This window comes from Gouania willdenowi, chromosome 15, assembly GCF_900634775.1.
Source record: "Gouania willdenowi chromosome 15, fGouWil2.1, whole genome shotgun sequence".
Lineage (NCBI taxonomy): Eukaryota > Metazoa > Chordata > Actinopteri > Blenniiformes > Gobiesocidae > Gouania > Gouania willdenowi.
Window position 1 is genome coordinate 16,489,057 of NC_041058.1, and position 17,419 is coordinate 16,506,475.

Here is a 17,419-nt window from a genome sequence, read left to right on the forward strand (position 1 = left end):
TCATTTGGCCTTTTGTCTCCAGGAGTGCGTACCTTCACCCCCCACATGGCATCCAATGGTTTTCTGTATGTTGGCGGGCCAGCAGTTGTTCTCAGTTTAGTTGCAATGGCAACAGATGATGGTTCTTTGTATGCTGCTGTTAAAGTTCTGCTCTCCGTGCTGGAGACCAACACTGTGATGCAGCAGGAAATGAACCGCATCAGTGGATATAAGGTCTGTTTGAAATATAGTCTTGTATTTTGTTTGAATGTAAACGAGAAACATGCAAATGTTAAGTTGTGCTCTGCTCTGATAGCTGCTAGCCATCCTGCTTAAGAGTAAAAGCAGTCTGATCAGCCCACGGACTCTCCAGCTGGTTCTTCATCTTTCTTGTTCTCTTGAGCTGGGCTGTTCCTCTTGTTCCATACAGAACCTACCTGCTTTCCAGGCGTTGATTGGTAACATGGAGGTGGGCATTCTATTTTACCAAAAAAAATTGGCCATATATTGACTATTTATATACGTTTTGGAAAAAGTACTTAAGCATATCTTCTTTGCACTCTTGCTGTTCCAGATGTGGAAAAATACAGTGGGCAATTTGGACCTTTCTGTTTTGAAACATTTGGCAGAAATCCTGAAATGGTAATTTCCTCTTCTCAGCATCTGACTAGACAGATCAGAAAATGCTTTAACTAGTCTCCCAATTCTTACACTGCCTTACACTGGTCATACTGATCTTGCACTACCCGTCAGTTATGTAACATGACAAAAAAAAACACTTCTGTCATCACCTGTAGGAGCCTGTCATTAGGTGTACAAAAGAATTAGAAATCGCTGAACAGAATCAGTCGCTGAACGCTTAACCTGTTTATGAACCATTGGATTATCTGTTAGTAGGAAGGGACTGGGACAGCTAACGATTTCTCTTTTTCCTCTCTTAATGTCCTTGAAAGTGACGACAGTGACGCTGCCACCATGCGAAGTTTGGACCTGATGCCAAAGCTGCTTTTTGAGCTTTGTGACCCTGCAGTGACTGTTCAGAAGGTTAATATGATCTGCTGTGTAATCACATCCCTTCTTCATGCTCATTTCAGTCTGCTGGATGTATGCAGGTACAATCTGATCATAAAAGCTTATTATTAGGTTCCAAACATTAAATCATTTAATTCTGCTTTTTTTTCTTCTTATCAGAATTGGACTTTTCTTGCTCTACACGCTTCCTCCATCCACTAACACAACTGAAAGCACTGAGATGTGTGGAGGTTCACATGATTCAACAGGTACGGCACATGTGTCCGGGATACGATATTCCTTTCAGTCAGGGCTTAGAAGCATCAATATTTACTGTCTGAGAATCTGAGGTTTGCAAAATCACTGAAATTGCTGTCTGTTTGACAAGATGAGTTCTAGTCAAACTACTATTCAAAGTTTTTTTTTTTTTTTTTAAATTTATGGCAACATTCTGAACTGGTTATAGATTGTACTTAAATTTAAAACTGAGTATATTGAGGGCTTTTTTTTTTCTTTCTTTTTAAACGAATAATAATAAACAAAGCTTTTTAGGAAGAAAAAGTGTCCCCCTAACATCTGTCCTCATTTTTGCAACATTAGATTCCACTGCTTTGAAAATGATTAAAACATGCCCTGGGAAAAATGCTTTTTGAATTATTGTAATTATTTATAGGCAATATCTGATTTGGATATTAAAACATAACTGCATGGACATTGTATTGCTCTGGTAGGAGTTTTCATGTTTTTCTTGTACTTGCAAGGCTTTCTCCAGTTACAGTTGTTACAATGTTAGGTTGATAGCCCATGCGAGTCCATGGGTGTGTGTGTGTGTTGACCACATGAAGGCCAACACACACACACACTTCTCTTCTTCTGGTCTAAATTTGATCTTTTACTAATGTTTTACTCTTTCTGAATTTGTTGTCTTGTGATTTAGCTCATTCTGGACCAGCCAGCTTCATATGGATACGCAACCAGTTGTTGCTTGTGATCTGTGAAATTCTGGACCTGGACAACCATCTCATCAATGAGTGAGCATCACCTATGATTAACTAATGTGGCCCCAAATCTACAAAGAAAAATTAACTTGCCTCTTTTGTTATGCTTTTATTCTTCAGTAGTCAGCAAGAGGCAGCGCTCGATTCCCTGGGCAGTGATTGGTTCCTGCACTTCCTTCAGCCCCACCTTCATCCCTCCACCTTGAAAATGGGTCTCATTCTTCTCACACACTTTCTGTCGAGCCCTACTCGGCAGATCTGCTTCAAAGATCAACTGCTATCAGGAACTCTCATCAATGGCATTGAGGAAGCCTCTTCTCCAATTGGTGCACACATTGAATCAGTTTAATACTCTAAAGCAGAAACATATTTGGCATAGTCATCATGAGCCTTTCTCATTAAGGGTTTTCTTTTGTACGAATAAAGCTTGAGATTAACACAAAAGATGATAAAATACATTTGATATATATCCAATTGTTGAAATATCACATTGTTCTACATTTTGTTGACATGAATTTAACATGACGATAATAATCATCTGTGTGATATATTTTTTAATATCTCCATAAGTAGCACTGTGTTTCTAATCAGTATTTGTTATTGTCATGGACTGTTGTCAGATAACCTTCGGCCCCACGTGAGCTCCTTTGAGTGCTTCAGCATCACCTGTCCTGGCTTTGATGTTTTACGGGAGCTTTTGATCGGACTTGCTCACCTGCCTCAGCTGTATGAAGCACTGGCTACTCTGCTGCTTGGTAAGAAGGCTAGTCACACTTCAGAGAGCCAGGTAGGTCTTTTATGTTCTTTCGTTTAAAAAAAGGCAGTTTATTTCAGTCTATCTTAGTATGGTGATTTTTATTTTTTGATGCATAGAAGCCATTGGATGACGTCCTTCAGTCATTAATTAAAAGCCAAAGAGATGATCCTGATCTGTACCTCTCTGTGGAAGTTGCAACAACTCTACTGAAAGCAATAAAATTTAACATCAGACAAGTAAGAACCTAAAAACTTGAATATCACAACATTTATAATAAAAACATTTAGTTTTTTCATTTTTTTCTTCAACACAGCAGAATTCATCTAGTGATGGATCACAGGAGTTACAAATCTCTGCCAGTGTGATGCAGTTTTTTTCTCTCCTCCATAACTTGTGTCCGAGAAACCCACTGTGGAGATCTGCTTCATTTCTGCATGCTTTGGCTGATGTTGTGTACCCGGAATTAAAGGTTTGAATCTTCAGATTTTTAAAAACGTCATAAAGTTCTAATATATTTGGCCTTGATTGGTTTTGTGTGTTCATGCTTTCAGAGTGTCAGTGAGTCTTCAAGTGAAAAGACAAACTCCTGTGAGACTCTTTTAACCGCGAAGCCTGTGTTTGACTTCATCCGTATTCTACTCATGGACAGTCTCCTGAACATGACCGCCAACCCTGACTCTCATCCTCTGGTTTTGCTGCTTCAGGTAACTGCTTAACACATGGATCTAAAATTAAACATCACCCTATACATACATGCGGCATCTGTAAATCTAGAAAATCTTTACTATTGCACCACTGCTGAACACTGGACTAGAATTTGGTGTTCAGCAATGGTGCAAAATCCTTGTTCTCCAGAAGGTGCCACTCTTTGTCCAGTTTTAGCATGAAGATAAAGCGGCATGGAATGATTGCAGTTTGTCTATGCATCCGTTCACGACAAGAAAAGATAAAACATAATTTATTTTATGCATTCCTTAGTGGATGCCGTTATGTCCAGCTAAACACATCTGTTTTTAACATTTCTTGTGAGAACTGATATATTTTTCTCTCCATTAAAATACATTTTTAAATTTTTAGAAAATTTTTGAACCAAGTTCCCCCCTCACCAGGACTGAACTATTTGGTTTGCAACAACTGGGATTGAATATTAATTTACTTTTCTTATTTTTTAAAAAAATGTAATAATTGACTAGCCTACTAAATACATATTTCCTCTCAGTAATTTCGAATAATCTTATTAAAATGATTAGCACAATTAATTCCAAAGGGTTCTTGCATAAATTCAATATTTCTGAATAAAACAGTAATAATAATAATAATTAAAAAAAAATGTACCTCAAGTGTATTAATACCCCCAACTGAGCAATTCAGAAACAGTTTTATCTCTATCTCTTTATATGGCAGTTTTCCCCTGACAGCGCATCGCTGGAGCAGAAACGACATTTTCAAAAACGGATGCTTGAGTTGATAATGAACATCATCCAAATGCTCAGCGTTGACAATGAAAACCACACTCATCTCATCTCAAAAGGTACACAAGTAATGCATGCTTTTCTCAGACGGTGTCTGGAAAATTAACTTGCCATGATTTTGATTCCTCTTAGACTGCAACAATCAGCGGTCGGATGGACAGATGGGAAAGCTGATGGAAAATGTGGTGCTGTTCAGCAAGACTTTACTGCAAACCCTTTACAGTGGAATAGTGTTTGGAGACCCTGATAGTTTGCTCCACTTCCTTGCAGATCAGATTGTGGCTGTGAGAGAAATACTAACACACACATATTGTGGCACACTTACTCACTGACATACTGGATCAAGGTGCATATACGACCAAAACAAATGACTAAAACCTCTGATTTCTGCTTCCAGTCTCTGGAGAAAGGTCAAACACAAAAAGAGATGATTCTGTCTGAACTCTTTACATCCACCAATAAAGTTTTGCTGTTCTTCTTATCTCAACCACGACGCACCCGAGAAGAAAAAGATGTAGTCATCAGAACGTTACGGACGTTCATGGACTGCTGGGATATTGTTATGGCAACCTACAATTCAAACATGAACTTCATCATCTGTCTCCTTCATTGTTTGTTACAGATAAGTTCTGGCAGGTGAGGGATAAATCAAAATTAACAGATACCTTTAAATAGTGTAGGCAAAGTGGGATTGAGTTTTTATATCAACACTTTTCTTGTTTAGCTATCGTGAAGGTTTTTCTTGTGTGGACCAAAAAGTGCATCAAACAACAACTGCATCCTGTGAGTCAACTTCCAGTATTGAGCTTTCGGAGAACCTCTGTGACGAAATAGACACAACAGCAGGTATGAACCGCTGTGCATCTTTAGACATCCATTTGATCACACTGTAGTTTTGAAAATGTGTGTGTGTGTGTGTTTTAGACGAAGTTGAACTGAAATCTTTAGCAAAGGAGTGCTGGACCAGAGTACTGTCAGAGAGGCAACGCATGCTGGAGGAGAACTCTAAAATGGAGATTTCCGCGAGCCATAGCTCCGACATAAAACCTGTTTGCATGACTGAACTCAGCCCATTGTGGGAGGAGATGGCACACAAAACGTGGCTGCTATACACAGGTCAGATCTCACCTCACTGGTCTTTGCAAAAGGTGAAATTGTCTGAAATGGCAAAATAACAATTTACCTTTTTTCTTTTTAAATAAAAAAAAAGTGGCTCAGAGAAAGAAGGCCACCAGTGGATCCCAGAAGATTTTTGATATTCTTTGCTCAACTTCTGGCAAACATGGAAAAGATTCAGAAAAGGTGAAGGTATATAAAATCTTTCTCAGTGTTTGAGCTGTGGCTTGGATGACATTTTCCACCTCAGGAACCTGACAGGACAGCACAGGCGACTGACCTACACTTAGCAATTCTATTATACACAACTACAGTAAAGCAGTTATACACAGTGAATGCCTGCTAAGTCACGATTAGGTTAGGGATAGGAGGACAAATATAGGCTATCCTTCTAAAGGGAGATTTAAAGCAGTTTTAATTATTTTTAAATTAAACAATTTGGAAAAAGTATAGTTTTTCTCTGTAAAAGTACAATTGTGATTTTAGCTGACGTTATAAAAGGCTAAAGCCTTGTATTATCTTGAGGCTATGTAGCACTATATTGATATATATATCCATCTTTTATACTTTAATATTTATTATTATTATTATTATTATTAGTTTCGGGTTTGTTTGTTTTTTGTTCTTTGCACCTTCCACCAAGCTCAATTCCTTGTATTGTTTTTTTAAACTGTACTTGGCAAATAAAACTGATTCTGATAGTTTGATTTTATTCAGGGAATTAGATTGTTTCAACTGAATTATCTTAATAGCGTAAATATAACATATTAGACATCACAACCAAAAGTCATACGTAGAGCTCTAGATAAATCAATATTAGTATATACCTCTTGATTAAGCCCTTTTCCCCATCCACCCACCTGTGTATTAAAGTCTAGTTCCATCTCTAGTAAAGAAATGTTACATTTCAAATTTTCCAGTGGTATGTTTGCATCCTTGTTTTGTGTGATATATAATATTAATCCCAAAGTCAACATTGTCTGTGCTGTGGACCGTCCATCCCTGCGGGAGTCTTTGATTATTTCTTTAAATAGATTTGGATATCACACCTGATTGCCCCTGAGTGGGCATTGTAATTGATATCTGATAGGCTTATCCATGGGAACACTCTTGGCAACACGCAGTTTGATGCTGAAGGTTAAAGACTCGTTTATTGTTGTTTTTCCCCCAAAACACGTGGCCCACATCATTAGTTCCCCCACAACGCTTAAGACGGCGAGCCATCTGGAGCAAGGAGCAGGGACATATTACTCAGGCACACAGGCATGAAATTACCGCGTCTGTGTGTCTGTCTCACACCAACAAAGCGAGTGTATTCTTGTTTGTGCATGTCTCATGCCCACAGAAATCATGTTGGCAATTATAGTGGTACCAATCTGATGAAAACATTATTCATTTGATGTTCTTCTTTATCATATCAGTCTTTGACAGGCTATTGTAAAGAGTGATGAATTGTTTTTCCATTTGAGATGCAGCCATATAGAGGGAGGGACACGTTTGCACTTCCTCTCTACTGTGACTCCCAATAGTCTACAGACTCCAGCAAGTGTTTCAAATGGCTCTATAATTGTCAGCTACTGTCAGCCAGTCATCCTAATGAACAAAACAAATGAGTCTTTAATTAATTCCTTAATCATCAACTTGTAACCTTTATTTGCTAAGTCATGAGCTCATGAAGGCTCTCTTTCCAGTCACTCTATTCGACGTAATTCATTCTGTGAGTAGAATGTACTTTCTAGTTCTCTGATACCTACTTTTATTACACATAAAAAGTTTGAAAGCCTACTGTAGGTACTGCATTAGAATATAGTGAAAGATAGGCGGATTAAGTCTCAGTCAAGCTTCAGTGCAATCCTTCCAAAATTTATTTCATCAGCAAAGGCAGTTTCCATAATCATATCTGTGTCCTCATATTAGAAAGATAATTAACAGCACTAATGATCACGTTAAGTTCATTACACATTCACTGCCAGCTCAGAATGAAGTTGACATTATGTTGCCTTATCATCAAAGGTGGCGTATTGTTGGGAAGTCATTAAAATGGAAATGAGAGTGATGTTCTGATGTTAATTGCAGAGGGAAGAGATGAGTTATGTATTTAATGCTGCTTTTTAAAAGCCAAAGAGTTTCCTATCTGCTGCTAAATGGGCTAATTAATGCTATATATTACTTATGTTTGTCCAAATGAAGGAATGAAATTAGGTAACGATGACGCCGACTTGCTGTTTATCTGCCACGAAACAGCTTTAGTTTGCAAACTTCATTATTACTCTGTAATTTTTATAATCTCTCATTCAGTCAGTCATTCAAAGAAAGAGTTTTGTGTCTAATAGGAAAATAATGTGAAAAGTTTTTAATCATTAAACATTGTGTGCCTTTTTTTTGTGCAACTTTTCCCATTTATTCAAGTGGGGCTGTTATATCTTGGGATACGCTGAATTCAGGCACATTAGGGTGCACCCAAAACAGGATGCCGGTGTATTACAGTTCTAAATTGTATATGTTTATGTGACTAGTCCAGGCTAGTGAAACTCTGCAGCCTGAAATCACTCTATGCCAGGGTAACTCAACCACTGTGCTGCAGCACACTTTTGTGCCGTGAGAGAGTGTCTGATGTGCCGTGGGAAATTATTCAATTTCACCTAATTGTTCTAAAAAACGTTTTTTTTAAAGTATTAAATATTGTCTGCAAATATGCCAATGTGCTGCCGTGAGCCCATCCCAAAGCGCACAGACATAATAATTTACATACATATATACATTATATAAAACAGAACATGATTAAAACTACAATTGAACTTTGTTCTGTTAAATATTATTAAAAAAAATAAAACAATATATATTTTATCCCTCCCACAACATGTATCAAGTCTGTAAAATATGACGGATAATTTTTTTTTTTCAAGACACTTTGATACAAATGACTGTTTATTGTTAATATAGGCTACAAAGTAGATTTTATTATTATTTTTACATTTTCGGTTGATGGTGCACCTTGGGATTTATTTTTCAATGGAAAGATGGACCTTGCCTTAAAAAAGGTTGAAAAACACTGCACTTTCCAACTTTGTTTTTTTGTAATTTTTTTCATTCATGTTTTAAAACCCAAAAAAGCCACTTAGTTAGAGTCAGTAGCGGATACTCAGTATGAAGATCTACTAAATGTTTATTCAGTCGATAAAATAGCTTTCCTGGGTCAGCTCTGAGGATGGACACATGTTGTTTCACTAGACTCTCAGCGAGCACTGCTGTGATGATGGGCTTAATGAAGCAGTTAACAGTCAGAATATGATCCCAGTGTGTCTGCTGAACACAAGCATCCTGCAGTATCAACACGGATGCCTTTTCTTTTTCCTATTTTTTTTTCCATTTCCTTTCTCCTTTTAATCGCAGCATAAATATACCGACCCACGCACAGTAGAATGCGTAAGGCCACAGTTTGCTTGCCCTTGACTGTGGTGTGGCTCAGTGATATTAATGTTTACGTTGATTAGATCACACAAACAAATGATTATATTTTCAGACAGGGTTATTGTAAGACTGTAGCCACTAGCTTATTTTGCCTGGTGAATGCAATTTAGAATAGATGTAATTGTATGAATGCATCATAATTGCATGAGGAAACAACAATATCATTATGCATATACAATTGTTCTGTTACGTGTGTTGTGTGTGTACAATATGAGTTTGTAGAAGAGCGATTGTGCTGCCCCCATCATTTAATTTGCACCCATCAGATTACACTTGTTTGCTTCCAGGAGTTTCTGTCGGGCATGGACTCGCGTCAACGGAGAGGCCACGACATCTTCGAGAACATGAAAAGAAATCACATACAGGTTGCATAAAATTCTTAGTATCAAGAAAAAGGTTCATAATCAATGAATCCCATTGGTTTATCACAGGCTTGTTCTTTTTGCGTATGTTTTCAGATCCTCAGCTCTGTTGCTCACAGGCTAATTTACGCTCTGTTTTCTAGCTACATGACAGTGAGTGGGAGCTTGCAAGTTCACATTGGCTTCGACTGGAGGCCGAGCTGTTGAGGGAACGAGCCGTTTTTGGGCCTGGTCCCGGGGTGCTTTTGAGCCGAGACTGGTTCCAAGATGCTGCAGAGGGACGTAACCGGACTAAATCACGCATCCGCAGAAAGGCTCATAGACAATCTGTGCAGGTTGGCCTTCATTTTACAGCAGGACTTTGTTTATTCACCAGCACATAAGTAAATGTTCAATATTTTGTTATTAGGTGCTGGGGCTGCTGGGTTTGGGTTCACGACCTGCCTCATTAGAAGAGAGCAGAAATGGAGCTGAAAGTGAAAAAGGTCAAGGTTAAAACTCTTAAAGGGATCCTCCACTGTTTTTACAAATGTGGCCTAAAACCTTTGTAATGTACTTATTAGCACATCTATGCCAAACCATATTTGTGTTATTAACTTTTAAAAATGGGATTACTTTACCTTTTGAGAGCCTGTATTCCACCATCTGGAAATCATGCGATAGATGACGTCACACTGTTAAAGATGCACAAACCTTGAGTATAGAAGTGTTTCTGGGTGGAGTCTTTCAACAGTCCGTGCTTTACTCGCTAACTTCAGCCACCAGAGCGTCAGCTGCGCGCTGTTTAAGGGAGCATTAAGGCTCCTTAGGAGAGCTTTTCTTCTCTGCTTTATTGTCTTGTACCAAACTGCAGAGTTGGAACTGTCTTCCCCCTGCGGTCATAGATTAATTTTCGGGTCACAACTGTTTTTATCCTCTTTAACTTTTCTTGATTATTTAGAGCAACCAAAAGCAGCACAAGTTGTCATTTTGACTGAAAAATCTGCTAAATGATCTAAAAAGCAGGCTGAATGCATTACTCCAATACAAAACAATGGGATGTTTACAGGCCAGTGGAGTTGTGTGACGTCTTCAATCACGTGATTTCAAGATGGCGGAATACAGGCTCTAAAACGGTAAAGTAGTCCCATTTTTAAAAGGTAATAAAATTAATTTAGTGCAAAATAATGCATTTTGTTAGGCATAGATCAATTCTAATAAGAACATTTCAAAGGTTTTAGACCTAATTTTTAAAAACAGCGGAGGACGCCTTTAAATTATTTAACATCTGAAAATATGTGTGGGATGCTGATTAGCAACAGTGCAATATATCCAACAGAGTGCAAGATTTTGTGTGACGTTGGTGCAGAAATGAGAGAGAATAAAGAGGATGGAGGAGAGCACTCTGATCAGTTGACCTTCTTCCCTGTCCTCAATGAGACGCCTGCCATCCCTGAGGGTCCTCTTGACCCCCCCACCCCTCAACCATGCACCAACAGGCAAGACTGCCCAGACATACGCATCATCGTGAAGGAGCTGCACCCTGAGGAGGAGGTATGGAAGTGTGTCTTCAAGCTGGGTTGAATGCAAAATGAGAGCAGTAGTCCTTCCGCCCGACTAATATTCAGTCAGAATTATCTGATGTAGACTCAGGGATTTCAGTAGCCCAGCGCTGCTATCAGATTTTCATCTTTCCTCATTAGTTTAATGTTTTAATGATTAGACCCAGCACAGCTCTCTTCATTCTTACAGTCAGTTGAAACCAGTGCACATGTTGACGGGGACTCTCCTCGCCCCGGCAACCAACCGCGGCTTTTAATGTTTCTGACAGAAGTATTAATAAAAACAGTAGGAGGTGATGCAAGCTGTCTTACACCCGTTTAGTACGTGTGAGATCCGCGCTAGTGTGTCCTGTTGTCTTGCAGTGGTTCAGTTGATGAGTCCTGCTGAGTTTCCTGTCAAATGAATCCAGTCATTAGCTCTGAAAAATGCACATGTGCACAAACAGGCTAACACTTGCCTTCATGCAGTAGAACACAAAGGGAGACCCACTCATAATTAGCTTGCCAGCGCCAATAGTGTGATTAGGACAATGTGTGTGGGGAGAAATCAATGGTCTGACATTAGGCTCTCAGTCAATAAAAGTCCTCCTTTTCCCCCTTCTTCCTATCATCAGCTAAATCAGCCTTAGCGTAATAATGAATACATTTCCACAGCAAAAAGATTAGGAAGCAAGTTTATTGTCATGTATTTAAACTTTGACAACAATAAATACGTTATTTTTTTTTTATCTGGTCAGATGTAAGCTGATGCCAAATCCCAATCACTGATTTAAAATGCCTGAGAACTAACCAATGCTTGGTGTAAAACCCCTCTTCCATGAATCTGAAGCTCTGTTATCATTACTCCTCTCATACATGTTTACATGACAATATCCATTAAAGCAGGTCTCTGTGTGCTTTCAGACAAGAGGTTCTGATCACTTATCAGGGTTCTTATTGTGTGTGTGGCAGTGATTAATTCTCCTAATAATGGCCATGCAAGACTTCAGTGTACACCACAAAGTGTTCACTCTGTGTCTAGGGATGGAGGGTGTCTGATTTGATTAGTGTAAATTGTGAGGGGCCCGAGGGTTTGTTTGGGCCCCATATGGTTTTGGGGTACTGTGTCCCAGGGGGCTCTGAGGGGGCCAATGCGTACAAACATCCAGGTGCACGCAGTGAGTAGAAACAATAGATTTGTGGAAGCACGATGCTGTTAGCATTAGCTATAGCTATCTCCTGAGGCACCGGTGGGCTTTCCCTTGGCAATGGATGATGCTCTTCGTCGTACTGATAAAAAAGGGGCTGGGCCCTCGCCTCCCCATCAATCAACTCTGATAATAAAGTGTTCAACTGTGTCTTTTTAATAATGATTAAAATATGTGATTAAAATGATCAATCAGGGAAAGCCTGAAGTGCCTGTGCAGTTTCATGTCCAAGGAGAAAAACATGCTGTGCACTTTACCAGTCACTTAAGGCTCAATGCATCTGTTTCTCCTTTCTCTGTGTAGGTCAAAGCTAAGATGTGTGTAGTGATGGTAAGCGGTCTTAGGGTCACAGAGGCTCTGCTGCTGTTTGGGAAGGAGAGTCTGTTCTTGTGTGAAGGGTTCACTCTCAGCCCAAATGAAGACGTCTGTTGCCGGAAACACCATCCAAGCAGGTACAACTGTCTCAAGAACATAAGTGCTGAAGGTCATATGTTTTTCAAACTTAAAAATTCCCATTTTCTGAGCCTTAGTTGATTAGCGTGCCTGCCTATTGTGTACTGTATCTTGAATTCACCTTTTGTTAATCATATTCCACCCTGTTGTCCTCTGACAGAGTTAGAGATTCCTTTATTTCCTCTATGCTGACTAAAGAGCTGCCATCACGGTGCAGACGCTGGCTGTACGAGGATATCAAGGCGGCCCGCTTAATGCGCTTTCTCTTGGAGGTCAGACACTACACTAGCAGAACCATTAAATAATTTATGATGTATCCACACACAAGGAAATGTTTTTTGTTCTGGGCTCACTTACATTATATTGTCAAACGGATTGGAGCAACCCTCTAAAACTGATCAATCATGGTACATAAAGACATTGATGGGCATGAATGCAGACTATTATTGTAGTTGAACCCATTTGGATATGAATCAAAGCTAAAACTTTGAGACAAGCCTTAATAAAGTCATATGTCCAAATACTTTTGGCAATACTATGTGGAAATCATATCGCTTGGTCAGTTTTGTATGTACATTACAAAGTCCAGAAAACAATTTTAGAAGTTTGTCAATGTCAGTCGATTTCCTGAAAACTAAAGGCAGTACAAATGCTGTTTGCTGAAAGATCACTGTGCTTCTATCACTGTAAGGACAATGCTATTGAGCTCTTCGTGAAAAGTGGACACTCAGCTTTCTTGGTTTTCTTGAATAAAGACCACGTCTCTGCTTATAAAAGGTACCACCTATAAGATGAGAACTGATTATTATTGTGACAATTTGTGTCTCTTATTTATTTTATTTTCTCCATCTTCATGTAGGCTGAGCACTGTAGTACCAGCCCTCAAAGGCAGAGGTGTCACTGATATCATTGCTAATGCCAAGTAAGTTCATTCATTTATTATTATTATTTTGTGTCACCACTTATATCAATGCAGTTATGTATGTGACTACAGTTCTATGAGCTGGATAAGCAACAGAGGCAGTGAATCAAGTTCTGAATGTCTTGCGCATGCACAGATCAAGTTTTTTGTTTTACCAAATACGTGTGACTCAGAGGATCCGGTGACTCTATAACTTTAGTTCTGACTGCTCTGGTGGTCATCCAGTAGAACAGTAGTTACATGTGTAACTTTCATTCTGTTTGATTCTTCCGCTTCCTGACTGCCAGACACGGTGCTTCAAGCAATGGATGATTTGTACCAAAAAAGGTCACGAGGAGTGCCACATGTACCTACCTATTGTGTAGAAGCAGCCAAATCTTGGTAGAAGACCACGCCCAAGGGATTTGGGGTAGTGACTCTCACCCTGTAGTACTTATTGAATGTGTTTAATGACGTCCACAATGCAGCAGAAAAAATGGCATCGAGGGTTTCCCCCCTCAGAGTAGCCCATGATGTGACGGCACTCAGCATTGAATGGCTCCTTACCCCTGATGGCGGGGGTTGGCTGGTCACAGAGTATGCATGGGTTATTGCATCAATGATTCAGTGGGATAGCCTCTGTTTAGAGAGGCTGAACCCCCTTATATGACTGCTATGGTCATGCAAACAGTTGGTCTGAAAGACGAACGTTTGCTCTAGCATTGCCTCTTGCAGTCAGGAAGTAGGACAAAGACCCAAGTACATAGATAAGTTAATTGACAATATGTGATGCACAATAACAAAAACAGAAACAAGTTTTCATGAGTGAAAATTTCTTTGAAAATAGATTTTCGTTTTTTTTTTTTTTTGCAAAATTTGCTTGTTGTTAAAGTTATAACTCCTTGCTTCAAATAACTGTATCTGAGGTTTTAAAACTAAACTGTCTGAAAACGACTTGTTTAACAACAGAGTGGCGTCTGTGTTTTCAGCAGATTACCATACCAGCTTTCTGTGGCTATACAAACGCTTTTGTTATTGGTTTGGGCTAATAAACTACAAATATTCTTAAAATATTATTGATTTCTACATGTGTGATACCTTTGGAGGGCTTAGAATCCAAGTGCCACCTGGTCGACATGTTCTTGGTTTTCTCATGGCCCGTCACATACAGTATGTATAAAACAAAAGCATATATATCTGCGACATACAACTGAAAATATTACAGGTTTTTAAGCTACTACAATAATAAACACTCTTAAAATAAGTGGGAAACATCTTTAATAACTCAGTTTACGGTTTGAATGTGATGACAGCGAATGGCCAGTCCCAATCTTGCTTTTCTTTTACTTCTTAATTCTCCACTCATTTTGATTAACTTTGGCAACTGAGTTTGGTGTTGTTAATCCAGAAAAGGGATTTGGCTCTTCCTTGTTATCACTTTCACTTTCTTCCTTCTCATTTTTCTGGCATTTCTGGCACAAGATGCTTTCATGAACCAAGTGGACCTCTTTTTCATGCACTTCTTTTTTTTCATTTGTGTCCTCACCATCCTTTTGTGAACTCAGGTGCCTGATGAAGTTTACTTTAGTCAGGTTGGGGAGAACCTCCAGAAATTCAGGTAGTTTGTCAAAGAGATTATCAAACAGAGCCAACTCTTCAAGATTTTCTAAAGCTTCCAGACTGGAAGGCAACATGTCCAACTGGTTCAGTCCTAGATTGAGAGTTTTCAGATTGAGGAGGGAGCCCAGGGAAGAAGGTAATCCTTCAGAGGTGAGGCGGTTGTTGGAAAGATTGAGGTGCGTGAGTGACATCAAGTTGCCGATGGACTCAGGCAGAGACTCTAGCTTGTTACTGTGAAGATCCAGCTTCTTCAGCGATGAAAAATCCCCAAAGTTATCCGGTAGCTTCTCTATCAGATTGCGGCTGAGGTCCAATTCTTCAATGTCGGTTAGATTTAGGAGGCATATTGGAAAGGTGATTATACCCATGTTGCTCAGAGTAAGACTGTTGCATCCTTCAGGTGTCAGTCGGGTTGCGTTTTTGGCAGCCTTCAGTGTCACCTTTGGTTCCTTGGGCCCTTTGCCCTTTCCCCTGCAATGTACAGAAAACTAGTGAACAGTATAACCTCTAAATGACAGACGCCCCCAAGAGGCTTAATGTAACCAACATCATCACATAGTACTTTTGCAAATAATAGTATTGTGTGTGTTTATGTGTAAGCCTGGTTGTGTGTGGCTGATGTGATTTATTCAGATACAAGAGCTTATGTATGGCCTGAGGCTGTGAGAAATGTTAGTTCTCTGAGGAATGGGAGATTGAGGTGCGTGTGAGTGTGTGTCTCCAGAAGTGTCCCTATGTGTTTGTGCTGTAGTGTTATGTCTGCACCAGTGTGTGCTCACCCAGTTACCCATGGGGGTATTTAAGAGCATGGCTCTCTAATTAAGGCTAATGCTGGGGAACAAAAGGAGAAGGGTGACACTGGGTAATACAGTAAAAACAAATGAGCACGGATGGTCCCTCACTATTCAAGTGATTGAGTTGTTGCTTTTTTTCCGGCAGTGTGTGCTTGTAGATTTGTGTGTGATTGTTTAAGCATGTATAGAGGCATTTCATTCTTTTACGTGTTTTTGTGTGTGGACAAATAGTCAAATCAGGACTTTGATAAATGATAGTAGGGGAGTGTTTGGAATGTAATTAAGGTTTCGCTCTTCTCCCCTCCCTGTCTAAAAGAGCAAGGTGTGTGTCTGTTTGTGTCTGTGTTACACCCCAAGGCCCTCTCGCGCCTCATTCATCATCCTCAGGATGAGAGAGGTTGGTGCTTGTTCCCATTATAACCTCCTATAGAAAACTATTGCATGAAATTATTGCCTGCAATTAGATAACACATAACACTGGGCCAAATGCAATGATTGATTTAGAGTAGTTTTACAGAATAATTTGGTCAAAACTTATGGCTGTTAAAATCTGATGGCGTGTAAAATACTTCTTTAATATTAATTAACATGCAAGTGTTTTGTTTGTTTGTTTAATTTTTGGGAAATTCTGTAACAAATATGCATATCAATATTATTTACTGGAAATAATTATGACCCACTAATTCGCATATCAATAGCTTTAGTTTGTGAGGATACTTGTTTATCCAAAGCCTTGAATGCAATAAACATAAAAAAACAGGTTTTGACTTATTGGTTATACAGATGGAAATAGAATAAAAGCTTAAAAAGAAAGGAGAAAAATGCACAGATAAGTGAACGTTTAGTAAAATCAGGGTTCATCTTGTTTTATAATGTTACTTAGCAACAGGGTTGTCTGTGCCAGGACTTTATTACCCTTTTACTGGCCCACAGAGAGAACGGCTCTTTGAGAAGCAATGGATCACTTTTCTATCTTAGCGTGGAGTAAACATTTCAAAGTATTAATTTTAAGGAATTTATACTAAGAAATACACTTAATTGACAACTCATACTGTAGGCCTACTGTGTGCCCCCACATGATTAGGACACAATGTTTGAACAATCATCATCAAATCCATTTAAATAACATCACAATGCATGAGCTAACGGTAAAAGTTCCAAACTTAGATACCAGGTAAAGCTAATAATATGTTAGCACTAGAATATTTTGCATTTTCTGAAGAAAATGCAGGGAGGATGCATAGTTGAAATGCACCACTATTTGGCTGCTGGGAAAAAAAAAGGATAACCTAACTCCTACATGATTCAAAAAGTTGAGGAGGTTTAAAAAAAAAAAAAAAAAAGCCAATCTATTGCATGATGTTTAGAAATGATTTGCACGTTTTGATACCTTACTTGTCCAAATTGGATCCTCACTAATTACAGAATAGCAGCAATTTTCTAGCTTACACAACACATGCTAAAACATACCATTTATAACACCACAAGGTAAGAAAATGCTATTTTTTCTGAGGATTCAGATTGTTTATAACCAGTTTGAGTCTTAACTATTGTTAATTCTATGGTTAGCACTACGTACTCACTTTTTGTTCCCCATCCAGTAACTTCCACAACTGCTGTAAATACGCAACTTCTGCTTCCAGTTTCAGTAACTGCTCCTACTGCTGTGAATACAGAACATTTGCTTCTAATGTTCCAACTCTGTTGCCTTCTAACTTGCGTTGCCTAGCAACGGAGCAAGCGACATTCCGTTTTAC

General features: G+C 39.0%; 2 protein-coding genes across 6 annotated transcripts in view; one reads left to right on the forward strand and one right to left on the reverse strand.

Annotated features, from left to right (window-relative positions):
* The window catches only part of wdfy4 (WDFY family member 4), a 43,026-nt gene that overhangs the window by 14,666 nt on the left and 10,941 nt on the right, over positions 1-17,419 (forward strand). The window contains exons 25-49 of one of the 5 annotated variants that reach the window (XM_028468623.1): positions 23-213; positions 296-448; positions 554-621; positions 933-1,091; positions 1,171-1,259; positions 1,928-2,021; positions 2,109-2,314; positions 2,609-2,775; positions 2,862-2,981; positions 3,059-3,214; positions 3,297-3,449; positions 4,150-4,276; positions 4,350-4,501; positions 4,615-4,853; positions 4,942-5,063; positions 5,142-5,333; positions 5,428-5,525; positions 9,092-9,169; positions 9,310-9,501; positions 9,576-9,651; positions 10,485-10,699; positions 12,198-12,346; positions 12,508-12,619; positions 13,039-13,124; positions 13,207-13,269. In XM_028468623.1, coding sequence (XP_028324424.1) covers positions 23-213; positions 296-448; positions 554-621; positions 933-1,091; positions 1,171-1,259; positions 1,928-2,021; positions 2,109-2,314; positions 2,609-2,775; positions 2,862-2,981; positions 3,059-3,214; positions 3,297-3,449; positions 4,150-4,276; positions 4,350-4,501; positions 4,615-4,853; positions 4,942-5,063; positions 5,142-5,333; positions 5,428-5,525; positions 9,092-9,169; positions 9,310-9,501; positions 9,576-9,651; positions 10,485-10,699; positions 12,198-12,346; positions 12,508-12,619; positions 13,039-13,124; positions 13,207-13,269 — 3,457 coding nt within the window. The remainder of the gene's footprint in view (positions 1-22; positions 214-295; positions 449-553; positions 622-932; positions 1,092-1,170; positions 1,260-1,927; positions 2,022-2,108; positions 2,315-2,608; positions 2,776-2,861; positions 2,982-3,058; positions 3,215-3,296; positions 3,450-4,149; positions 4,277-4,349; positions 4,502-4,614; positions 4,854-4,941; positions 5,064-5,141; positions 5,334-5,427; positions 5,526-9,091; positions 9,170-9,309; positions 9,502-9,575; positions 9,652-10,484; positions 10,700-12,197; positions 12,347-12,507; positions 12,620-13,038; positions 13,125-13,206; positions 13,270-17,419) is intronic. The other 4 variants (XM_028468626.1, XM_028468624.1, XM_028468625.1 and 1 more) reach the window with 4 other exon arrangements.
* lrrc18a (leucine rich repeat containing 18a) lies at positions 14,510-17,383 on the reverse strand. The gene is made up of 2 exons (XM_028468630.1): positions 17,246-17,383; positions 14,510-15,339 (listed from the first exon to the last, which is right to left on the reverse strand). The coding sequence occupies exons 1-2, from the start codon at positions 17,257-17,259 to the stop codon at positions 14,592-14,594; spliced, it is 762 nt and encodes a 253-aa protein (XP_028324431.1). The 5' UTR covers positions 17,260-17,383; the 3' UTR covers positions 14,510-14,591.